This window comes from Thermobia domestica, chromosome 6, assembly GCF_964235325.1.
Source record: "Thermobia domestica chromosome 6, izTheDome1.hap1.1, whole genome shotgun sequence".
NCBI lineage: Eukaryota > Metazoa > Arthropoda > Insecta > Zygentoma > Lepismatidae > Thermobia > Thermobia domestica.
Genome location: NC_137459.1, coordinates 300,575,572 through 300,595,921, shown reverse-complemented (window position 1 = coordinate 300,595,921; position 20,350 = coordinate 300,575,572). Strand labels below are relative to the sequence as shown.

General features: G+C 37.3%; 1 protein-coding gene across 2 annotated transcripts in view; it reads left to right on the top strand.

Moving 5' to 3' along the window:
• Nucleotides 1-15,377, top strand: part of LOC145688533 (protein germ cell-less-like) — a 255,481-nt gene extending 240,104 nt beyond the window's left edge. For both annotated transcript variants that reach the window (XM_081762911.1, XM_081762910.1), the window contains one exon: nt 14,777-15,377. In XM_081762911.1, coding sequence (XP_081619037.1) covers nt 14,777-14,807 — 31 coding nt within the window. In that variant the 3' untranslated portion in view covers nt 14,808-15,377. The remainder of the gene's footprint in view (nt 1-14,776) is intronic.
• Nucleotides 15,378-20,350: the final 4,973 nt, after the last annotated feature.

Genomic DNA, 20,350 nt, shown 5'->3' with positions numbered 1-20,350 from the left:
TGGCAGTTGCACAACTGCGGTAGAGAAATACCATCGAAGATTTCCTAACCGTAGAGGTCCCAATCCATCCGTCATCTCCCACGTGTATGATCAATCACGTGAAACTGGTGAGATTTCCAGTGTATAGGTAACATCGGGGCGGTATTCTCCATATACCTCAGACCAAGATGAAGGCATTATTCAGACTGTGCAGCAGAGTCCAACAACAAGTGTTAAAAGGATTTCGCATCGGCTTCAACTTTCCCGTATGCATGTACATGATGTACTTCGAGAAGATGGGATTTGTCCATTTCATCTTCAACGCGTGCAGCATCTCCATCCAAGAGACAGTGAACAATATGTTGGTTTAGTGAGTAGGCACAGGCGCATCCTAATGTTTTGCCATTCGTTCTGTTTACTGATGAGGCTACCCGGAACGGGATCAATAACAACCGTAACGCACGTCATTGGTGTAACTAAAATCCTAGGACAACAACAGTAAGTAATCTTCAAGAACGATTGCGATAAATGTGTGGGCTGGGATTATTAATGATGCGATTATTGGTCCTTTTTTCTTGCTTCAGTTTTTGACCGATGAAGCCTACTTGCACTTCCTACGCGATGACTTACCAGGAATGCTAGAGGATATCCCTCTTCAAACTAGGTTATCATTAATATACCAACATGACAGATCACCATCTTACGCTCCTCACGTTAAACATCAATATCTTGATAGAAAATTCCCAAATCTCCTGATCGATCGGAGAGGACCAGTTAATTGGCAACCTTATTCACCCGACGTAACACCTATGGACTTTGATCTTGAAGTTTTGCTGGCGTTTACTATTAATCAAATGTTCTCGGCATTGCTGCCAGAGTGAATGTTGCTGTGCTGAGCTTTCGTTACCATACAGAGGTAACATCTTCAGAGCTATGGGTTGCAGTGTGCTGGTCGTACAATTTATATTGTAATCTTAAGGAATTGCTGTGTTCCTATTGGTTGTTGTTACTGGCCAATAGCGTGCTCTGATGTTGCCTGTGGAAACTGGTCTTGTGGCCCCGCATAGCGTTGTCGCTAACGCTCTCGCCTTCGGTGCGAGCGGTCCAGGGTTCGATTCCCGGTGGGTGCGCTCGGTCGAAAAAATGTAAAACGCTTTTTCAGGCCAACCACCCTGAATGAAGTTTTTCCTGAGTTTTCCTCATTCACACCAGGCAAATGCTGGGGTGGTACCTAACTTATAGGTCCCAGGCCGCTTCCTTCCTTCCCCAATCCGTTCTTCCTTCCGTCTCCCCGGATAGTGTGATCGCCGAGGGACGTCATCCCTCAAACATGACGGGCTACATGGCCTTAGATGCCGAAAGCCCAAAAATCTAAATCCTAAATCCCTAAATCCTGGAAACTGTTCTCTGATTGGCTGATGGTTCTTTTTGTACTGAGAAGCTGAAGCCAAATGTCAAGTAGATGATAACCTTCGTCTCTGTTGATGGAGGGTTTGTGTGTACGAATGAATAAAGCTTCATGTATTTTCCTGTCCCAGAACTGTTTGCTTTTCTTGAGAACTTCAATTTGGTCCCACATAGCCGTATGATTGTATTGTATGCAGTGTTCGGCTATTGTAGATTTTTTCAGGTTGTTTCAGTCTGGTGTGTCGCTGGTGTTCTTTCATTGTCTTCAATATTCCTTCCCGTTTCACCTATGTAAGTGGCGTTACATTCATATGTGATCCTATAGATGCCCGGTGTCTTTAATCCCAATGGGTCTTTTGGGTTTTGTAGTAAACTCTTGACCTTCAGTGGGGGGCAGTGTACCGTCTTGATGTTGAATTTTTTCAGTAGTCTTTCTACTTGATTGGAGGTTTTTTCCCATGTATGAAATAACTGCAATATTTTCCTTGTGTGCCGTATTGTCCTCTGTTGTGGCGCAATTTCTTTTACTATATTTTCTCATGGCTGTCTTGATCTGTTACGACGAATATCCGTTGAATTTAAATACCGTTTCAAGGTGAGAGAGTTTATGCTTATATTATCTGCATCTGCTATTTGGTATGCTCTATGTATTAGAGTATTTAACACCCCCATCTTCTGTGCAGGATGATGAAAACTGGTACCATCGAGGTAGAGATCAGTGTGCGTGGGTTTCCTATAGATTGAGTGGCCTAGACTTCCATCTGGTTTCTTATATACGAGTACGTCCTGGAACGAGAGCCTTCCTTCTGTCTCTGTTTCCATTGTGAACTGAATGTTATGGTGTATAGAATCCAGATGTTGCAAGAATTCGGCGAGTTTCTGTCTGCCATGGGGCAATATGACGAATGTGTCGTCTGCATATCTGTAAAATACCTTAGGTTTATATGTTTCCGCTTCCAGTGCTTGATGTTCAAAATGATCCATATAGAAGTTTGCTATTACTGGAGAGAGAGGAGAACCCATTGCCACTCCATCGCTTTATTCATAGAAATTGCCGTGGTGACTGAAGTAGTTAGACGTTAGAGTGTCTCTGAAGATATGTACTATAACCTTGTTGAAGTGCGGTTCCAGGAGTTTAATAGAATCTTTTAGTTGTACCCTCGTGAAGAGAGGAACCACATCAAAGGTGAAGAGTATGTCTTCTGCGTCCGTCTTGATGCTGTGTAGTAATTGTACGAAATGACTGGAGTTTCTGATAGGGTGTGCACACTCTCCTGTTAGTGGCTGTAGCAGTCCTGTTAATTTCTTGACCAGGTTGTACGTGGGGCCTCCTATGGTGTTGACTATCGATCGTAATGGAACTTCTTTCTTGTATATCTTCGGAAGGCCGTAAATCCTTGGTGATATTGAACCGGAAGGTTTAAGTTTCTTCGTTCCTTCTTCATTCAGACTGGAACCTTGTATTAATCTGGAGGTTTTCTTTTCGATGGCTTTGGTTGGATTTCTGCCTTTTTCTGTATGCTGGATCTTCCAGTAGGCATGTCAATTTTGAGTGGTAGTCTTCCCTGTTGAGAATGACGGTCGCATTCCCCTTGTCTGCTGGTAATATTATGAGGCTGTCATCTGCTCGTAGGTCATTGAGGGCTTTCCTTTCTTCTCTGGATAGGTTGTATTTCGGCTTCTGCTGCTTGGCCCTCATAAGAACCGTAACGGTTTGGGTGCGTATGTGGTCCGCTGCTTCTTTGTCTAAGTGTTTTATGGCCTGTTCAATAAAGCTTAAGGTTTCTGTGATTGGAAGGTGTTTTGGTGCTGGAGCGAATTTCAGGCCTTTGCATAGAAGACTTGTAGTTGCTTCACTTAGTCTTTTTCTGGAGAGATTCACCACTTTTTCTCTGCTCGGGTATGAAGGTTCAGGGTTTTGTCTGCGGTTAAGCTTTTCGAATTTCTTCTTAAGATGAACTGTGTGTAATTCATGCTGCCTTCTACCATATGCATACGTGATGGTATCCACCCATTCCCAGTCCCAGGTTGTAGATACAGTAATAGATACTTCATTTCCGTGTCGTGCTGGTCCAGTCTTCTGTGCAGTTCCTGTATCTGTTCCCTGACTAGAGCGTGGCTGGCCCTGATAAGGACCCGCTGTGCCTTCTGTGACTTGATGTGACTGGTTACCTTGGCGAAGTCTGGAATGATACTTTGGTCTTTGCATCGTAATAGGAAAGCGAACCGTGATAACTTCCCTTTTGTCTGGCGGGGTGTCTGGAGTCTCTTTACCTTCCTGTAAATGTCCTCTCCGTAGAGGTTTGTCACGATGATCTTGAAGTTTTGCTGGCGTCTACTATTAATCCAATATTCTCGGAATTGCTGCGAGAGTGAATGTTTCCATACAACGGTATGAGCTGTGCTGAGCTTTCGTTTCCATACAGCGGTAACATCTTCAGATCTATGGGTTGGAGTGTGCTGGTCGTACAATTTATATTGTAGTCTTAAGGAATTGTTGTGTTTCTATTGGTTGTTGTTATTGGCCAATAGCATGCTCTGATGTTCCCGGTGGAAACTGTTCTCTGATTGAGCTCTATTCATTCGTACACACAAGCCCTCCATCAACAAAGACGAAGATTATCATCTACCTGACATTCGGCTTCAGCTTCTCAGTACGAAAAGAACCACCAGCCAATCAGAGAACAGTTTCCACCGGCAACATCAGAGCACCTATTGGCCAATAACAAAACCAATAGAAACACAGCAATTCCTTAAGACTACAATATAAATTGTACGACCAGCACACTCCAACCCATAGCTCTGAAGATGTTACCGCTGTATAGTAACGAAAACTCAACACAGCAACATTCACTCTGGCAGCAATCCCGAGAACATTGGATTAACCTATGGACTTGGTTTGGGAGTAGTTAAAGGACATTGTATACATACAAAGATTTGACTCAAAAGACAAACTAGTACAGAAGATCGCCCAGGTATTCAGTACTATCAAGGAGCGCATAGATATGGTGATGTTTTTGGAAACCTTCTTTGGTCATACCATAAACTGTATCAGAAGTTATAAGCTGGGTTTCTGTTTGTCATCTATTGTATCTTCTTTTATTGAATTTGCCCTTTATTGTATCGCAGAAACTGCGTTCAATTACATTTTCACTATCTTTTTATTTTGCACATACTGTATTTTTTTTTTTTTTTGTACTGTAACATTAATAAAATTTCAATGACACTGTTATTGTAAATTAATTATTATTGCAATTAAATACATTACTATGGAATTATAAATTACTATTAAAGAACAGTATTAAAATAAACAGCCTCCAGGGCCAATCAACATTGTTTTCATCGGCGTACAATTACATTATATTATTTTTTCTCGACTACTGTTCATGATAATAACGTGAATCTTAAACATCTTCGGCATATATATCCACTCAATTTTTTTCTGTTGCTCTAGTAACAGTGTTTCTACTCAATAACAGGAGATAATTGAAGAAAAGAGGAGGGGAAATCTTAGAGAGAAATTTTTAAATTTTCCCTCTGTTACTTCTCTCCTTTAGATATACTTGCCATAATCTGTACACAATTGGAAAGCTTACTTCATTATCTTTCAAATGAGATATAGTTTTTGCCTTTACACCAACTACAAGGTTGCTATACGCAAATTACTGAATCTCAGCAGGTTGAAGGGCTGCAAAGATACCTCCTATCTCGGAAACAAGAGGAATAGACCATATGTCCATATAAGCTTTTTGACTTAGTATGACCTCCCCTAGCACCTTCCAAAATATATGTACTTCCTTATCGGACACCCTGCACACACACACACATATCTATCTATCTATATATATATATATATATATATATATATGTAATGCGATGTGAAACTACTAGTTATATAGTCCTAAAATACTTTTGCATTTGGTTTCTTACTTAATTTAATATTAACTGTATGTAACAAATCCTATGGTGACTCTCTCGTTTCGTATCTATGATTACAAATTCGGAATACATATGTTTATCTTCCGCTGTAATCTTGTTCCGGGTACACTTGTTTCGGTCATTTTCATCAACATTTCTTCTATAACCCAGGCTTTTTACCTCTTCTTCCTTCACGATATTATGTCCTCAATTGATATTAGAAAAGTTGGAAATGCTCACACTAACAGGTAAATTAATGTGATTATTTTTCCTCATACTAAACACAAGTGTATTTTCCACGAATATTTTATTATTTTCTTTGCTTTTAACATTGTAGTATCTAGCTTGTTATCTCTTATTTATTTATTTATTTATTTATTTTATTGTTTTATTTTTCAATTGGATTCCATTTTAGCCAGCATAAGATTATGATCTGAGAAAATATCGATTGAATATTTGTGTTTTTTAAACTATTTTGGAACCTACTGTGTATTATAAAATCTATTTGGATCTCGGTTTGTTGAATGGAAACTTCCAGGACTATCTTCTTTTGTTGTAAAAAAAATAAATGAAATCTTTCAGTTTTACGTTCCATGGTTATGCCGGCCAGGCTAAAGGAGACGGTGATGAGGCGAAATGAATGAAGTGGTGGAATGAAGAAAGTGGGATGAAACGGGAGAACCCTGAGGAAACCCACGCACATGGTGCTCGTCCACCACAAAGTTCACTTGGCGCGAGCTGGGATCGAACCAGGGACCCCATGCACCAGAGGCGAACGCTCTGCCACTGAGCCACCGCGGCCCCTTCTTTTGTTGTGTTGATAGAAGTACATGTCTTTCGATTATCGTCGAGTTCTGAGGGAGAAAATTTATTAATCTCTTTTTTGTCATTTATTTCTCCTAAACCATATTTATTTACTATATACCTTCCTGTCTTTTCCCCAGAAAAGCATTAATATTATCCATTAAAATAAAACATGCGCACTTTTTCTCTATATACATTTTTTATAACTTTCTTCCACTACAGTTAAATAAATTATTAGTTACAAAATGTGGGAGATCAAATAGATTAAGGTTACAAGTATATACACAGAATAAGAAATAGAGTAAAAGAACAAATGAATATATATTTGTGTTGTTAAATATCAATATATTGTTAGTCGCATGAAAGTTCATACGTTTTAAACGTAATAAAGATAAACAAGTAGTATATTTTCTTTATAGCAGTGAGATTAGGGTAACATTTATTTTCTAAACTTACTACTTATATAACATATCAATTTCCATATTACTACACAGTATAACCTATAGTAATAATTAATAACACATCTAACATTCGTATGTTTTTTCTTTTTTTATTTAAATAATATGTATAAGTTGTATAATATGTAAAAGCAACCTACTTAGAACGACTATAACCCAAGTTTTCATGATATCTATCTTTATATTACCTTGTGTATATTTCTTGTTAGGCCAAAATAAGACTTCTTCCTCTCCTAAAGCTCCATACACCCAGATCCGTTTCATACAGTTTCCGTGCTGGAGAGAACATTAAACAATACTACTACTACTACTACTACTACTACTACTACTACTACTACTACTACTACTAATAATAATAATAATAATAATAATAATAATAATAATAATAATAATAATAATAATAATAATAATAATAATAATAATAAATATCTATATACCCAAGAGGGGTTTCGATGATTCAGTGGTATAGTGCTCAACTGTGGCGATTGGTGTCCCTAGTTCGATCCCAGCTCTCGTCAGGTAGACTTTGTGCTGGACAAACATTTTGTGTGCGGGTTTTCTCGGGGTTCTCACCTTTCCTCTTGCTTTCGTCATTCCACTGTTATTATCCATCTCATCATCACCGTCTCCCTTGGGCTCGGCGCATAATCGTGGAACGTTAACCTATAAAGAAATATCTATACATGTTTCCATACGATCTCACTCCAGAACTTTTATAATGTCTAATGGCGCCTGAAATAGTTTGAAATTAACCTATTATAAATAAATCACGCCAAACCCCGTTCAATCCTTTTAGACTTTTAATTACTATTTAGTTTTCTGCAGTTTCAATAATATTTACGTCTTTGGATTCGGTGAACGTGAAATGAAAAAGTATGCTCAAATTTTGAAATATTCGATCCAAAGAAAAAGTATCATCATGCATATCATGTCATTAATAAATGTCCTTATCATGTTTTAAATTAGTATTCACGCTTTAAGCATATAAGTAACGAGCTAGTTTTAATCATAATATTTTGTTGTTTACTTTACTAGGATAAAATGTAATTAGAAGATTTCTAAACCCGATCATGTAGATCTAGTGCTAGAATAGTACGCAGATTGCTTTTCCTGAATTGATCTTCATATTACTAGAGATAGAAAGGCATGCCATTCAGTTTTCATTAATTTAGAGTATCAGTATACTGCACTTTCCCTTCCGAATGAAACTACTTTGTCAAAAAGATCAATAGTCATTAGCTAATATTTTGAAGGGGAAAAAAAGACTTTGGTTGCTCTCATATTTTGTCCCCCAATTCGTAGTCTTTTATTATATAACTTTGTTTTCTTTTGTATTACTGGAGATAGTTAAGCAACACAATTTTATTAAACTTTAAAATGTTTGTTTTCAGTTTGGTGTAAATTATTTCTTACATTTACGCGTAATAACGAAACAAATTGAATTCCTCCATTCTTTTTTTTTTCATTTATTTATTCATATTCTAGAAAACTCGTTTAATGTTACAGTTTCTAACAACTTTGACTTTACACATATTATTCCAAAATGTTAGCGAAAGTAGGTAAAACCACAAAAATTCTCATGTTATTATTATTATTATTATTATTATTATTATTATTATTATTATTATCCCAATTAAAAACTAAGTAACATGGATATAATATTGTGGGAAGCGGACTGGGTGACGTAGTGGTTAACGCATCGTCACGGTATGCCGGAGATCCCGGGTTCGAGTCTCAGTCCAGTCAGGCCACTTTTTCCCTCTTTAAAAGTCACGAGTACTTTCAATTGATGTGGAAAGTTGAAATTTGGCATGCTTATAGCTTTAGGAAAGAAACCAAGAGGAAACTTGTTGAAAGTATATATTTTACATTTTCAGAAGGTTAAAAAAAGGGGGATAGCCAATGTTCTTAAATAGCTACTGTTGATACATTAAATCTCATGTTTTAGGTAATTTGAATTGGAACAAAAACTTTAAATGTGATAGGTTTGTAGATATTTAATAATGCTATCCATGTAAACCACCAAAAATAAAAAAAAAATCCAAATTAGTGGGGTTTTATGGGGAACTGAAAAATCTTCCCCGTGGAATTTTAAATGGGACACCTTCTACGTCCACAATTATTACGCACTCCTTTAGGACTGCAATGATGAAATTTTGCATGTTTGTAGTCTCCCGAAACTAACTGTCAGCAAAATATCAAAAATAAGTATTTTTAGATTATAGGTAGTCTTGGGGGAGAAGAAAAATTAGGTTCTTGTTAATCAAAAAGTGTCATTTTTCAATGAAAAACTGAAAAGTTAGGTACGTTATATTGAAATAGAAACTTAAAACTTTGCATATTTGTAGGCTTTTGAAAACGGCAAACAATAAAATCGACAAAAATACAAGAATGCCTGTTTTAGGGGGATGTTTTTTTTTTAAATTCGATTCCATGTATTTTTTAAAAATCCGTATCTTTCTTAATATTGATACTTGAGGGAAATGAAAGTATTTCTTATCTTAATCCTTGTAAGGATCTCTACAACTTTTGTTTTAATGTTTTTTTCAATACGCCATCATGTTTCAAAATGGAGGTCTATGAAAATTTAAAACACATATAACTTCCTTACTATTGATCGTAGATAGAAACGAAAAAGTGTTTTAACAAAAGGTAGAAATGGTATTACTTCAAGTTTTAACGTAATGAAAAAGGGGTGCTAATTCATAACGAGCAGTCGATACTTTGTGGATAGGAAAACCGAAAGTGCTATAAAAATGAAATAGGAGTGAACAAGCATTGTGTTAAGAAGCAAAGGCTTGAAGTATAAGGTACAAGACGGTAGATCGAGAAAACGTGGAGGCAAGCTGGCTAAAGAATTGGATATAAAATTCATTGAAATTTCATTTTATATTAAACCGTTTTTGTTCGTCTGTTTAGAAAAGTGAAATCTTACAGCAAATATTTCTTTAACCTTAATATTATGGGTATCAATATGAAAATATATTCTTAGATTGACAATGTTTATCAAATTAGACTTTTCAAGTCTAATTATATAACTCTACTAAGCTAAGGTTTTAAAACAAACTAACCAAAATATGAAAGGATGAAAGTGTGAACTTTTTTTTTTTTTTTTTATTTATTGCTAGCTGAGGCTAGCTACCTTTGAGAGGGTTACGCCCTCTTTTAGGGAAGAGATGTGAAGGAATTGAGGGTTGTGAGATCTCTGGTTGGTCTAAGTGCTTTATTGAATTTCTTTCATAGTAGTAATGGACTTAAGGAACTTTGCGTTCCTTAACATGAGGTGGAGTAAATAGACAAATACATATAGACAACATAAACATACATACATAGCTGTTATGAAAGATGAAGTTAAACAAAGATCAACAGTACAATAAATGAGAAACACAATTGAGGTAACATATACAATAAACATAATCAGGAAATAGAAACTAGAGTATAATAACGCAATAGTAGAGTAATATAATTAATGAGGATGAAGTATGAGATGAGGTGCAAGCACAGGACAACACATAGGAACATATTAGTGGACGAATGCAGTTATCTTCTTGCCTAGGGGGACTCTAGGCTATGATGAGAGACATGATGAACCCAAGTTAGTATGAGAAAATCACTGTGCATGAAATGATGGAAAAATGAGAGGTGAATGAACATGAGTGACGTAATCGTTCAGAAGCAAGAGTGAGGGATCATCAGGAGGAAGCGTGTAATGGTATAATGTAAATAGAAGAGATAATGACGTGTGAAGATACCGTGCGGGTGTGGGATGTAGGGCTATGTAGTGCATTGTGTCGAAAAGTAGTGGATGTTGGGTTTGAAATCGGCGTCGTATGTAGGAGAGTCGAAGGGATTCAAGATGGTATTGCAAGGTAGGAAAATTAGTGCGTTGATACAAGTCTTGGGTGGGGCTAGGTAATTTTATGCGAAAGGCAATGCGGAGAGCATGACGTTCGAGAATAAGAAGTTTCTTGTAGAATTTGTCTGATGCTGCAATCCAAGCTGTGAAACCATAGGTGAGACTAGGACGGAGGAATACTTTATAGGTGTTTAAGACTGTGTGTGATTTGAGACCCCATGTCGTTCCTACGAGACGTTTAAGTAAGTTCAGACGATTATGCGCTTTGGTCACAACTGTTTTAAGATGTTGCGTCCAGGTGAGGTGTGTGTCGAATGTGATGCCTAGGTAGGTGACTGCCTTAGTAGCCCGTAGTGGAACCTCGTCCACGTGAAGAGATAGGTAACGGCGATTGCGGCGAACCTTAGTTGTTTTATTTGGCGGAAGAAAGATGATGGCCTGTGTTTTTGTAGCGTTGATGGTGAGTTTCCACTTCCGGCACCAAAAGCTGAAATCTGTGATGGCTGTTTGTAGGATATTATTTATGTGCTGGATGGATGTTCCTAGAGCGAGAAAGGCAGTATCATCTGCGTACTGAAAAGAATAGACTTGTTCTGGGAGACATGGCATGTCAGCAACAAACAGAATGTACAACAGTGGGGAGAGGGCGGAACCCTGTGGAACTCCGGATAGTAAGAATATGGGATGAGATAGATGTTCATTGATGGCAACATAAGTAAGACGACCTGAAAGAAAGTTAAAGATAAGCCGGATGTATGTTGTAGGAAGCTGAAGCCTGATTAGTTTATGAATAAGTCCGAGATGCCACACTTTATCGAACGCTTTCTCGAGATCGAATAGTACGAGACATGATGGTTTCACTCTGTTATAGTGTGTGGTGATAAGGCTTGTGAGTCGTAAGAGTTGATCGTTTATAGAGAAAGAAGGACGGAAACCTGCTTGAGTGAGAGGAATGATATTTCTTGTGTTGAGGTAGATATGAAGGCGTTTGACGAGAATGCGTTCGAGGATTTTACTGAATGTGCTTGTGAGTTGGATCGGCCTATAAGAAGCGATCTCATGAGGAGGCTTATGTGGTTTTGGAAACATAAGTGTTTTAGACGTTTTCCAAGACATAGGAAAGTAGCCTGTACGGAGTATAAAGGTGAAGAGATTGGCGATGAGGATGAGAAGTGTAGGGGGGCACTCCCTGATCTGACGATAGGTGATATTATCGAAGCCTGGCGCTGTGTTTCGTTTACATTTTATGGTATCTGTGACCTCTTGGACAGTGATGGGTGCAGTAACATGCTGATCGACACTGAGTTCATGCATGGTATTGGGTTGCAAGAATAGAGAAGTGTCAGCTTTGTCTGCAACATGGGGTGTAATTCCAGGTGGTGGCGGTGTGAAAATGTTCTGCAGATGATCTGCAAAGGCATTTGCTTTCTCTGTATCTGTGTGAGCTGCGGAGTTGCCGATCAGAATGGGGTAGGGAGTTTTTGTGAACTTGCCGCATAAACCGTTGAACTTTTTCCAAAATTTGGTAGGATGACTGGTGGTAGACAGATTATTACAGGTTTTCACCCAACACCGGAGTTTATAGGCCCTGATGTAGTTGTGCACAGTTCTCTGCAATTGTTGATGATGGTGTAAGGCATCAGGATTTCGAGTGCGAATGTAATCTCGATAAAGTTGACGAGAACGTGTGATCATAGTCAGGTAATGTGGTGGCAGTCGAGGTTGATATGGAATATTTTTGGTGGTAGGAATGTAAAGAGTACTAGCTTCCTGTATAGTAGAAGTGAGTGTATCGACAGTGCTGTAGAGGTCGTCTTCGGAAGCAGGCGATGAAAGATGTTGAGTGCGTTTAGTAAGATAAGAGCGATAGGAGTTCCAGTTAGCTTTATCAAAGCGAAAACAGATGCGTGAAGGCAATGGAGGACGAGGTGAAGCAGAAGAGTGAAGATTTATTGAAAGTTTAACAGGAGCATGGTCACTTCCCAGGGTATCAAGTACGGAAATAGTGCTACGAGTTATTAGATTGCTAGACGTAATAACGATGTCTGGTGTTGTGTCAGAGATTGGCCGAGTGGGTTTTGGTAACTGATGAATGGTTCCAGTGGTGTGTGTGGTGATGAAAGCTGCGAAATTGGTACGATCTTGATCTGAGCGACTGTGCATATTAAAATCTGCCATTATGATATAGTGGCTATAGGTGTTTGAAATATGTTGTACAAATTGTATTGGGAGAGGATGGCCAGGCCGGATGTAGATGGTTGCTATGGTAATGATAATTGATTTGAAATATACAGTGGAAATGATATATTCGGGTAATGGTGTATGAGTATAATAGAACTGACGGTAAGGCAAGTAAGGGGAGAAACCAACCGCTACGCCCCCATTAGCGCGCTGTGCGGGCTGTAAATTGTCTGCACGTAAAATGGTATATCCTGGTAGGCGACATGGAGTTGCTTTGGTTAAGAATGTTTCGTTTAAGAGGAAAACTGTTATATGTTCCTCGAGTAGCAGGGTTTGAAACAAAGGTTTGTTTTTAGTAAAGGATCGGATGTTCAAATAAAGAAAGTTTAGAGCCATGATGAAGTTAAATTCAACCGGTTTGAGGTGTTGGAGAAGCATGAAAATGCACTGAGTTTCCAGAGTATGTTGCTGTGAAGTGAATATGAAATGTTGCTTTGGCTGCAAGGGTGATTTGCTGTAAGATGTGTGGCCGGATGAAAGGATGGATATTTTGCAGTGAAAGAGTAAGAAAAGTAAGGAGTTGATTTATTGTGACTGGGGTGTCTACTGTGGGCGGAGGGGTGGTAACAAGCGATGTGGTACGCAAGGGTACAACCAGTTCCGGATGTTGCGGCGTTGGGTCCGGTTTTGCTTTACATTTATAGCTATAAGTAGGGTGGCTGTCCGGACATGTAGAACATTTCGCTGGTTGGTGCAAATTAGTGCATAAACGAGTTGAGTGTGGTCCTGCACAGTAACCGCATTTGAAGTCATTCTTACAGTCAGCTGTATTATGCGTATTATATTCTTGGCAGCGTTCGCATCGAACTGGTAAGGGTGCCATTGAACGCGATGGTTCGACTCTATGTTTACGGTTATATATGAAAGCTCCATGTGCAAGCAAATCGTCGATTGTCTCCTGATGGGGTGTGAGGATGCGAATCATGAAAGTGGGCCCACGATCGTTACGAATTCTGAGTACTTTAGAAATGGTGTAGCCTTCGAGTTTTAGTTCATCATGAACTTCCTCGTCTGTGTAAGACGGGTCGACACCTCGGATGACTACAGAAAGAAGCGAGGGTCTCCGTGGTGGAGGGGGTTGCTTGCGTGTCGAATTAGTAAGATTGGTGATTTCGGCTTGTGCTCCGAAAGTATCGATAGGCACTTTGTTTCGAATTGTCGTGTATAGATCAGGGTCAGAAGTTTTAAAGATATAGCCATTTCTTGTGTGCACTATTTCCCTGATGGCAGCACGTGGAAGATACTTCCTTAGTTGGAGTGCAACAAATTTCTCATTTGAGAACTTCGTGTCGTAATTGCGGAGAAGGATGGCAAAAGATGACTGAACAGATGGAGGAGTAGAATCTGCTGGTGGTCCTATATCCATAGCGTCATTGGTCGGGTATTCAGTATGATGCTTTTTCTTCGGCGGTGAGTTTTGAACTCGGGCAGCATAGCTACCCTTTGATTGAGGCGACCTGGATCGGACTGATGTAGAAGATTCGACAGATGCACAAGAAGTTTGAGAATCTTTCCGTTGGCGAGAGCCAGAAACATTTGCTTGTGTCTTTGATGATCCCTTCCGTGGCCCCACCTTCGTGGGACAAACAGATGGTCCATCGACAACAGTAGGTAGGTTCGTGTGTCGTCCGCTAATTCGTTTACCAGGTTTCGTGCCATGATCCGCCATAGTGAAGTCTATCTGGTGGGCAGAGGGCCCAAATGCTGTGTATACGATGTGATGTGATGTGATGTGATGTGATGATAGCAAGGTTGGACTACCCGTTTGGATAGTAGTCCAGGTAAGGTAGTTCCCCTATTAATGCAGTGACACTGTACACCCTTGGCTGAGATAAGTCTGATGAACAGTGTCCTGAAAAAACGCGGAGAAAAGCCCGGGATCAGGAGTAGGAAGGTTTTCAAAAACCGTCACCGTTCTAAGTAGGTGGCGCTTCAGAGGCAAACCTCTGGAAAGTGTGTCTTATTATTTTCGAACAGGAAATACTATAAATTAGAACATAAATGAATTTGTGAACCTAAGAGCCTTTCGGTAATAATAATAATAATAATAATAGTTTCAATTTTTATATCGTAAGTTGTTAAATTATTTAAGTTTAATTAATTTTCGTTCTAGATTACCATTATGGAACTTGACCAGGAAATAGAATTCCCGGCTTTGCTGTCACTTAACTTATTGGTGGTGACACCTGTTGAGCTCTAGCATTCACTTTCTTGACAGAACAATGCAATGAACGGTAATCGAAATCGAAGAGGAAAGTGAGGTGCTGTTTGTTAGGATTTTCAATGTAGATACCAATTTTCTTGGCTGTGATTACCATCCATTTTGTATGTACGGATGTTGTACTCCTAGAAGAAATCTCTCTTTAAAAATTTGTACATTTTAACAAACAAAAAAAAAAAAAAAAAAGAGTTTTTTACATTTTAGTAAATTTGAAAGTGTTGCAAGTTTATGTGTATCTTTAGAAGCAATGTGCATTTATTCATTTACGCTTATTTTATAATATTGAACACGGGCATAAAAAAAAAAAAAAAAAAAAAAAAAAAAAAAAAAGTGGTTTTCAAATGAAAGATGCAAAAACACCTGAATTCTCAGGATCAAGATATTGCTGACGTAAATGTTGTACGTACCTTATAGTATGTTTTGTACTAAACCTAATTTGCTCAATGTTCTGTATTATGTACAAACTAAGTTTCTATTAGAAATAAATTTTATTACAAAATATTTCTTATTTTTATTTTATAGTTTATTATACACGCAATTTTCCAGTATTTCTTTCAATGAAAAGAATAATATCTAGTACATCACAAGTAAAATTACTTCAAAGTCTATGCCTCTGATAGAAATTATCTTACTAATATATACTGAGTAGAGTGATTAACTAGAATATGGTTTCGAGGTCGAAGATTAAATTTTCTTCATATTGCGTAATAACTTCTAATATTATTAACATAATCTACAGTATTTAACCAATAAAATATTCATAAATTACGTATTCCTTATAAATTTGAACTGCTTGTTTTCTATTTCTTTGTATTTTGTGGAACATTCATAGATTTCTTTACAAAAACCCACTATTTCCTTGTCCTTGAAAATCTTTTAAAAAGTGTACAATATGTTCCACTGTGAACACTTTTTTTAAATTTAATAATGTTGAAAATGCTGGAAGTTTGTTCACTGGGCGTCAAAATCTAACAAATAACCAGATATAGCTGCATAAATATTAAAATATGCAAATCTTTTCCAGCTGTTCCCAAGCTTTCCTATGTTCCCAAGCTTTTCCCAGTTTTCAAGCGCGCCATCCTACCGCGTATAGCGAAGATTCTGTTTTCTTTTTCTTTTCTTTCTTTCTTTCTTTATTTATTTATTGCTAAAATAAATTATTATTTGCTTCTTCTGAAACACCGACTGCATTTCTTTCCGAAATAAGAAATATAGGGCTAATAATATAATCTTTAATTAGGACAAATGCTTATAATGTCACAATATTTGAAGCAGATTTTAATTGTGTGATACTTTCAAGGCTAGAACACTGACCAATGAGGTGTAGTTTCCGTTTGTGCGATGAAATCCCATCTTTAGTAATGTTATATTCTAGATGGGTAATCACCGTTCCAAAAGGTATAGTTCTAATTTCATATTGACAGCATATACAGGGTGGACATTTTTTCTTCATACGTTCTTGTAACTTTTTTAAACTAATAGATAAAAATTACTGGAATTTTGTACCATGCAAATATTGACAGCGGTGGGCATTGTTCAACATACTGCTATACTACCACATACTACCACATAAACAGTGTTGCAAAACCACTGGCTTTATTTTTTTCTCTCAAAATGAAATTCTTTTGCGCTTTCCTATCTTCTTTGATTTGTACCCTTTCTTCTAATGGACACCTAGTGATAAATGTCTTTTGCAGAAGTCACTCATCAACCTTATTTTCATACTATAATAGAAACTTCAGTTGCAGGTGTAGAAACATGCAGAGTATGGTTGAGATTATCTTCATGCCTGGTTCGCTTTTATTTACTTCTTATCTATCACTTACAACAGAGCTTAAACTCCAACTACAAAAGGTACTATAACTGTGTATTTAGTAATATACATACTTATATATATTTCTAGGTTATGGAAGAGTGAGTTCACCCCCTTCCACTTGACTTTTTTTAAACCTAAGCATAAGGATATTTTTTGAAACTCCAAAAAAACACACTCCATATTCAATGAAAATCATATTTAATCTTTTAACATGGAAATTCTTATGTTAAGCACTTCCGCAAATTTTCAAGTTTGGTTGAGTTCTTTCATTTTCAACTCTCTTATATGTGAACAATTTGGACCCCATGCAGATTCGAAAGCCTGAGAGGAATCACACGGTGAGTTTAATTAAAATTGGATAATCCTTAGAGAAGTTATTGAGGAACAGATAAACATACTACTCACGCACCACCTCTCCCTTGTCTCTTTCTCTTTTACACACACACACACACACACAGACATAAATGAAGGTAGTGTCGAATGGTGAAAAGTCCTATTTTCAAAATAATTCCGTTTGACATTCAATATTATTAGCTTAATAGTAGGCAACAAGTAATGCGCAGGGTAAATATTTATTTATTTATTTACTGTTTTAGATACAGTTGGTAGCCATTTTGCACTCAACATATTAACAATAGAAAGTAAAAGGGAGTAAGTTGGCCAAGCCTATGCGTTTAAAGTGTAGTACCATCCTGGAATTTGTCTAATGAAAATGAAGCAAGTCTTGGAGACACATCAGTCAGTATGACCTGTCGTGTGATTCGAACTGAAAATCTTTCGATTACTAGGCGAGAATCCTAACTCTTTTTAAAAAAATCTATGATGGCTTCAAATGTCCAATTAAATTTTCAGTGAAAAGTTCAATATTGTTCTGCTGCTCGAAAAATATCCACACAATTATCAATGTTTTCATAACAAATATATTGCTCTTTAAACATGACATGACATTTCATACTAGAAATTTAGATCAGAAGCACATCTATGTGAGGGGTACACCGGTTCTGCATCCCCCTGAAAGAAAGAACTTCGTAACTCAACATATATATATATATACACTTTCTTTTAAAAAAAAATGCTCAGCAGAGAAACAATTGATATAGCCTAAATATTTGATCTTACATTTCATCTGTTCTTTTCTTCCCGTATAAAACAATCTAGTTATATTAGGTGGGAGTATTTAACAGTTACTTGTCGTCTTTTCGGGTGCGGAATAACATCGATTCAATGGCACAGTTTTGGAAGCCCCAAACATTGGACCCTACAAAGAAAGGAAAAAACTGGGTAAGCGCTGATCTAGATATCTAACGTCAAAATATTTTATTTTTGTAACTTTTTGAGTTAAGGATGCGCTGAATTAAGAACATTGATTTCTCATTAATTATCGGAGTTATAATTTGCTTGATTGTGACGTGAAGAAACTGAGTGTCGCTCTGACGCCGGGCCATATTTAGCACTGACGTTACCTATTCCCTATGCTGTGAGAATGATATCATCAATTAAATTTTTGACAATGGTTTGATTCTTCTTTTGGGTTTATATTCTTGCCCGTTTTCTTGTAACTCTCTTGATTGACGTCTGGAGAAATTATGTTGCTCTTTTGTTCTTGGTAGATGAACTAGATGTTCGCAGATGCCGTTTGAATAACACTGCCCTGCTCATGTTCTTGATACAATGTCAACTTCAGAGAAAATGTCAACTCCTGTTATGATACATGCAAAGATAGCTCTAGTGGTCGTTATTCACGTATCAGTCTTGACATCGGCTGAATTCTGAGTTAAAAATTAAGTAAAACGTTCTTTGTTTTACATGTGAGTGACATTTATGCGTAAGATTTTGATGCTATTGTTATGATAGATTATCTACTTAGCCTTTGGGAGCCTGTTTTCGATTTGTTCGTTAAGTGTTCTTGGATCCAGCTTCTCCCTAATATTTCTTAGTCTTGTCTTTGGTGGTATTAAGTGACGAAGTGATTCTACGATCGTTGTTGTGCTTTGTTGAATTGTATCAGTTCGCCCTGGGGTGTCTTCAGTATTGGATCTATCGTGATTGGTCTGTTCGGATGGTTGTTATCTTGTCGTTCAGAAAGAATCTAAGCTGTAATGCTGTAATGGGGAGTAGGTTTAGGCACTTCAATATATAAAAGTAGTGAAAAGGTGTTGCATCCTTCTTTATTGTTGAATGTTTTTTTATTGCTAAGGATCTATTGATTAATAACTCCAATAAGGATGAGTGGTAAATCCTAAGACGTTTGTGATCCAGGACTGGAACTTCCACTCTCATTTCGTGTCCTGGGGTTGGATAATCTTGAATTAGCTTTGGAAAATTGTGTGATCACCTGAGTCTTTCGCACTTAATTCTTATGGATTTTTCTTCTTCTATGATATGATTTGGTTTTCATCATTTCTTTTTCTCGGATGCCATGTTGAGTGGGTATGAGACGTGTTGAACGAGTTGTTCTTGAAGTGAATTAAATGTGGGGTTATGGACAATCTTACATGACTGAGGTTTTATTATGGCGCTTATGCTGTCACGTGTGATTGTTCTGTGAGCGGCTGTGTCCTGTGTAGTGTGCATAGTGAAGTGAAACTGAAATTGTCGTTTGTTGAGTAACTTGTAGAGTTTAAAATTGTTTCTGAAACAAACCATTATGCATGTTACTCAATAAAGTCTTCCATCCTCCCAGAATCACTGATGATTCAAACCACCCCCACTGTTGCCGAATTGTGTACATGCAACAGGTTCAATACTTCACCGTTGTTCTTTAAAAAGTCGAGGTAATCCCGAGGAACAGACAATCCGGTTGGTTGTTATACGCTATTCGTTATGTCTCTTTTGTGGTGTGAATTTTTCTTCCTTACTTGTAGTCACAATACTGTTTTGTGGACGTTGATTCTCCTTTTTGTTAAGGCTCTCAGTGTCGTTATTACGTGTATAATATAGCTAATATTCTAAGACGTGTTAGTGGCATTGCTGCTTTCGCTTTGTTTGATGTAATGCAAAATAGCAGGTTTTCTGTTGTATAAGCCAGGGAAATTGCTATGATTTGATAAACAAATGCTCAAATCTTCTCTTCCGTACGTCTTCCGTTCTAAGTGTGAAATTGTAAGACATTCTTCGTCATTTTTTTTCCGAGCGGGACATGTTCAACCCACTTCAAACCTAAAACATTTGATTTCACACAGTTGTCCTGATTGTTCACTGTCTAAACTTTGGTTTTGCAAAATTGTAAAATATGTAGAAGCTAGTCTGTGTATCACAAATAAGAACGTAATGAATCATTTCAATTGTAATTTTTAAACAATTACAATTTTCTATTCACTACATATTTTTCAAATACACTTGTTTTCAATCTTATGTGGGGCTTTTTTCTTTTCCTGGTTACCTATTGCCACATTTCCACATAAAATATTGATTCTTTGAATAAAATGTTATAACTAAAGGTATTCTGAAGATATATAATAACAATAAAATCAAGACCCTTGTCATATAGTTAAAACAGTTTAATCTTTGGAAAAAATATATAATTAAATAAAATAATTGCTCTATTGTTTCTCCCAACATATGTTCATTTTAAACTGTTATAAGACATTGTCACTCTTCTCAATATTTCACGTTTTGAATTTAGTGCTACCAATGTCGACTGACTTCTT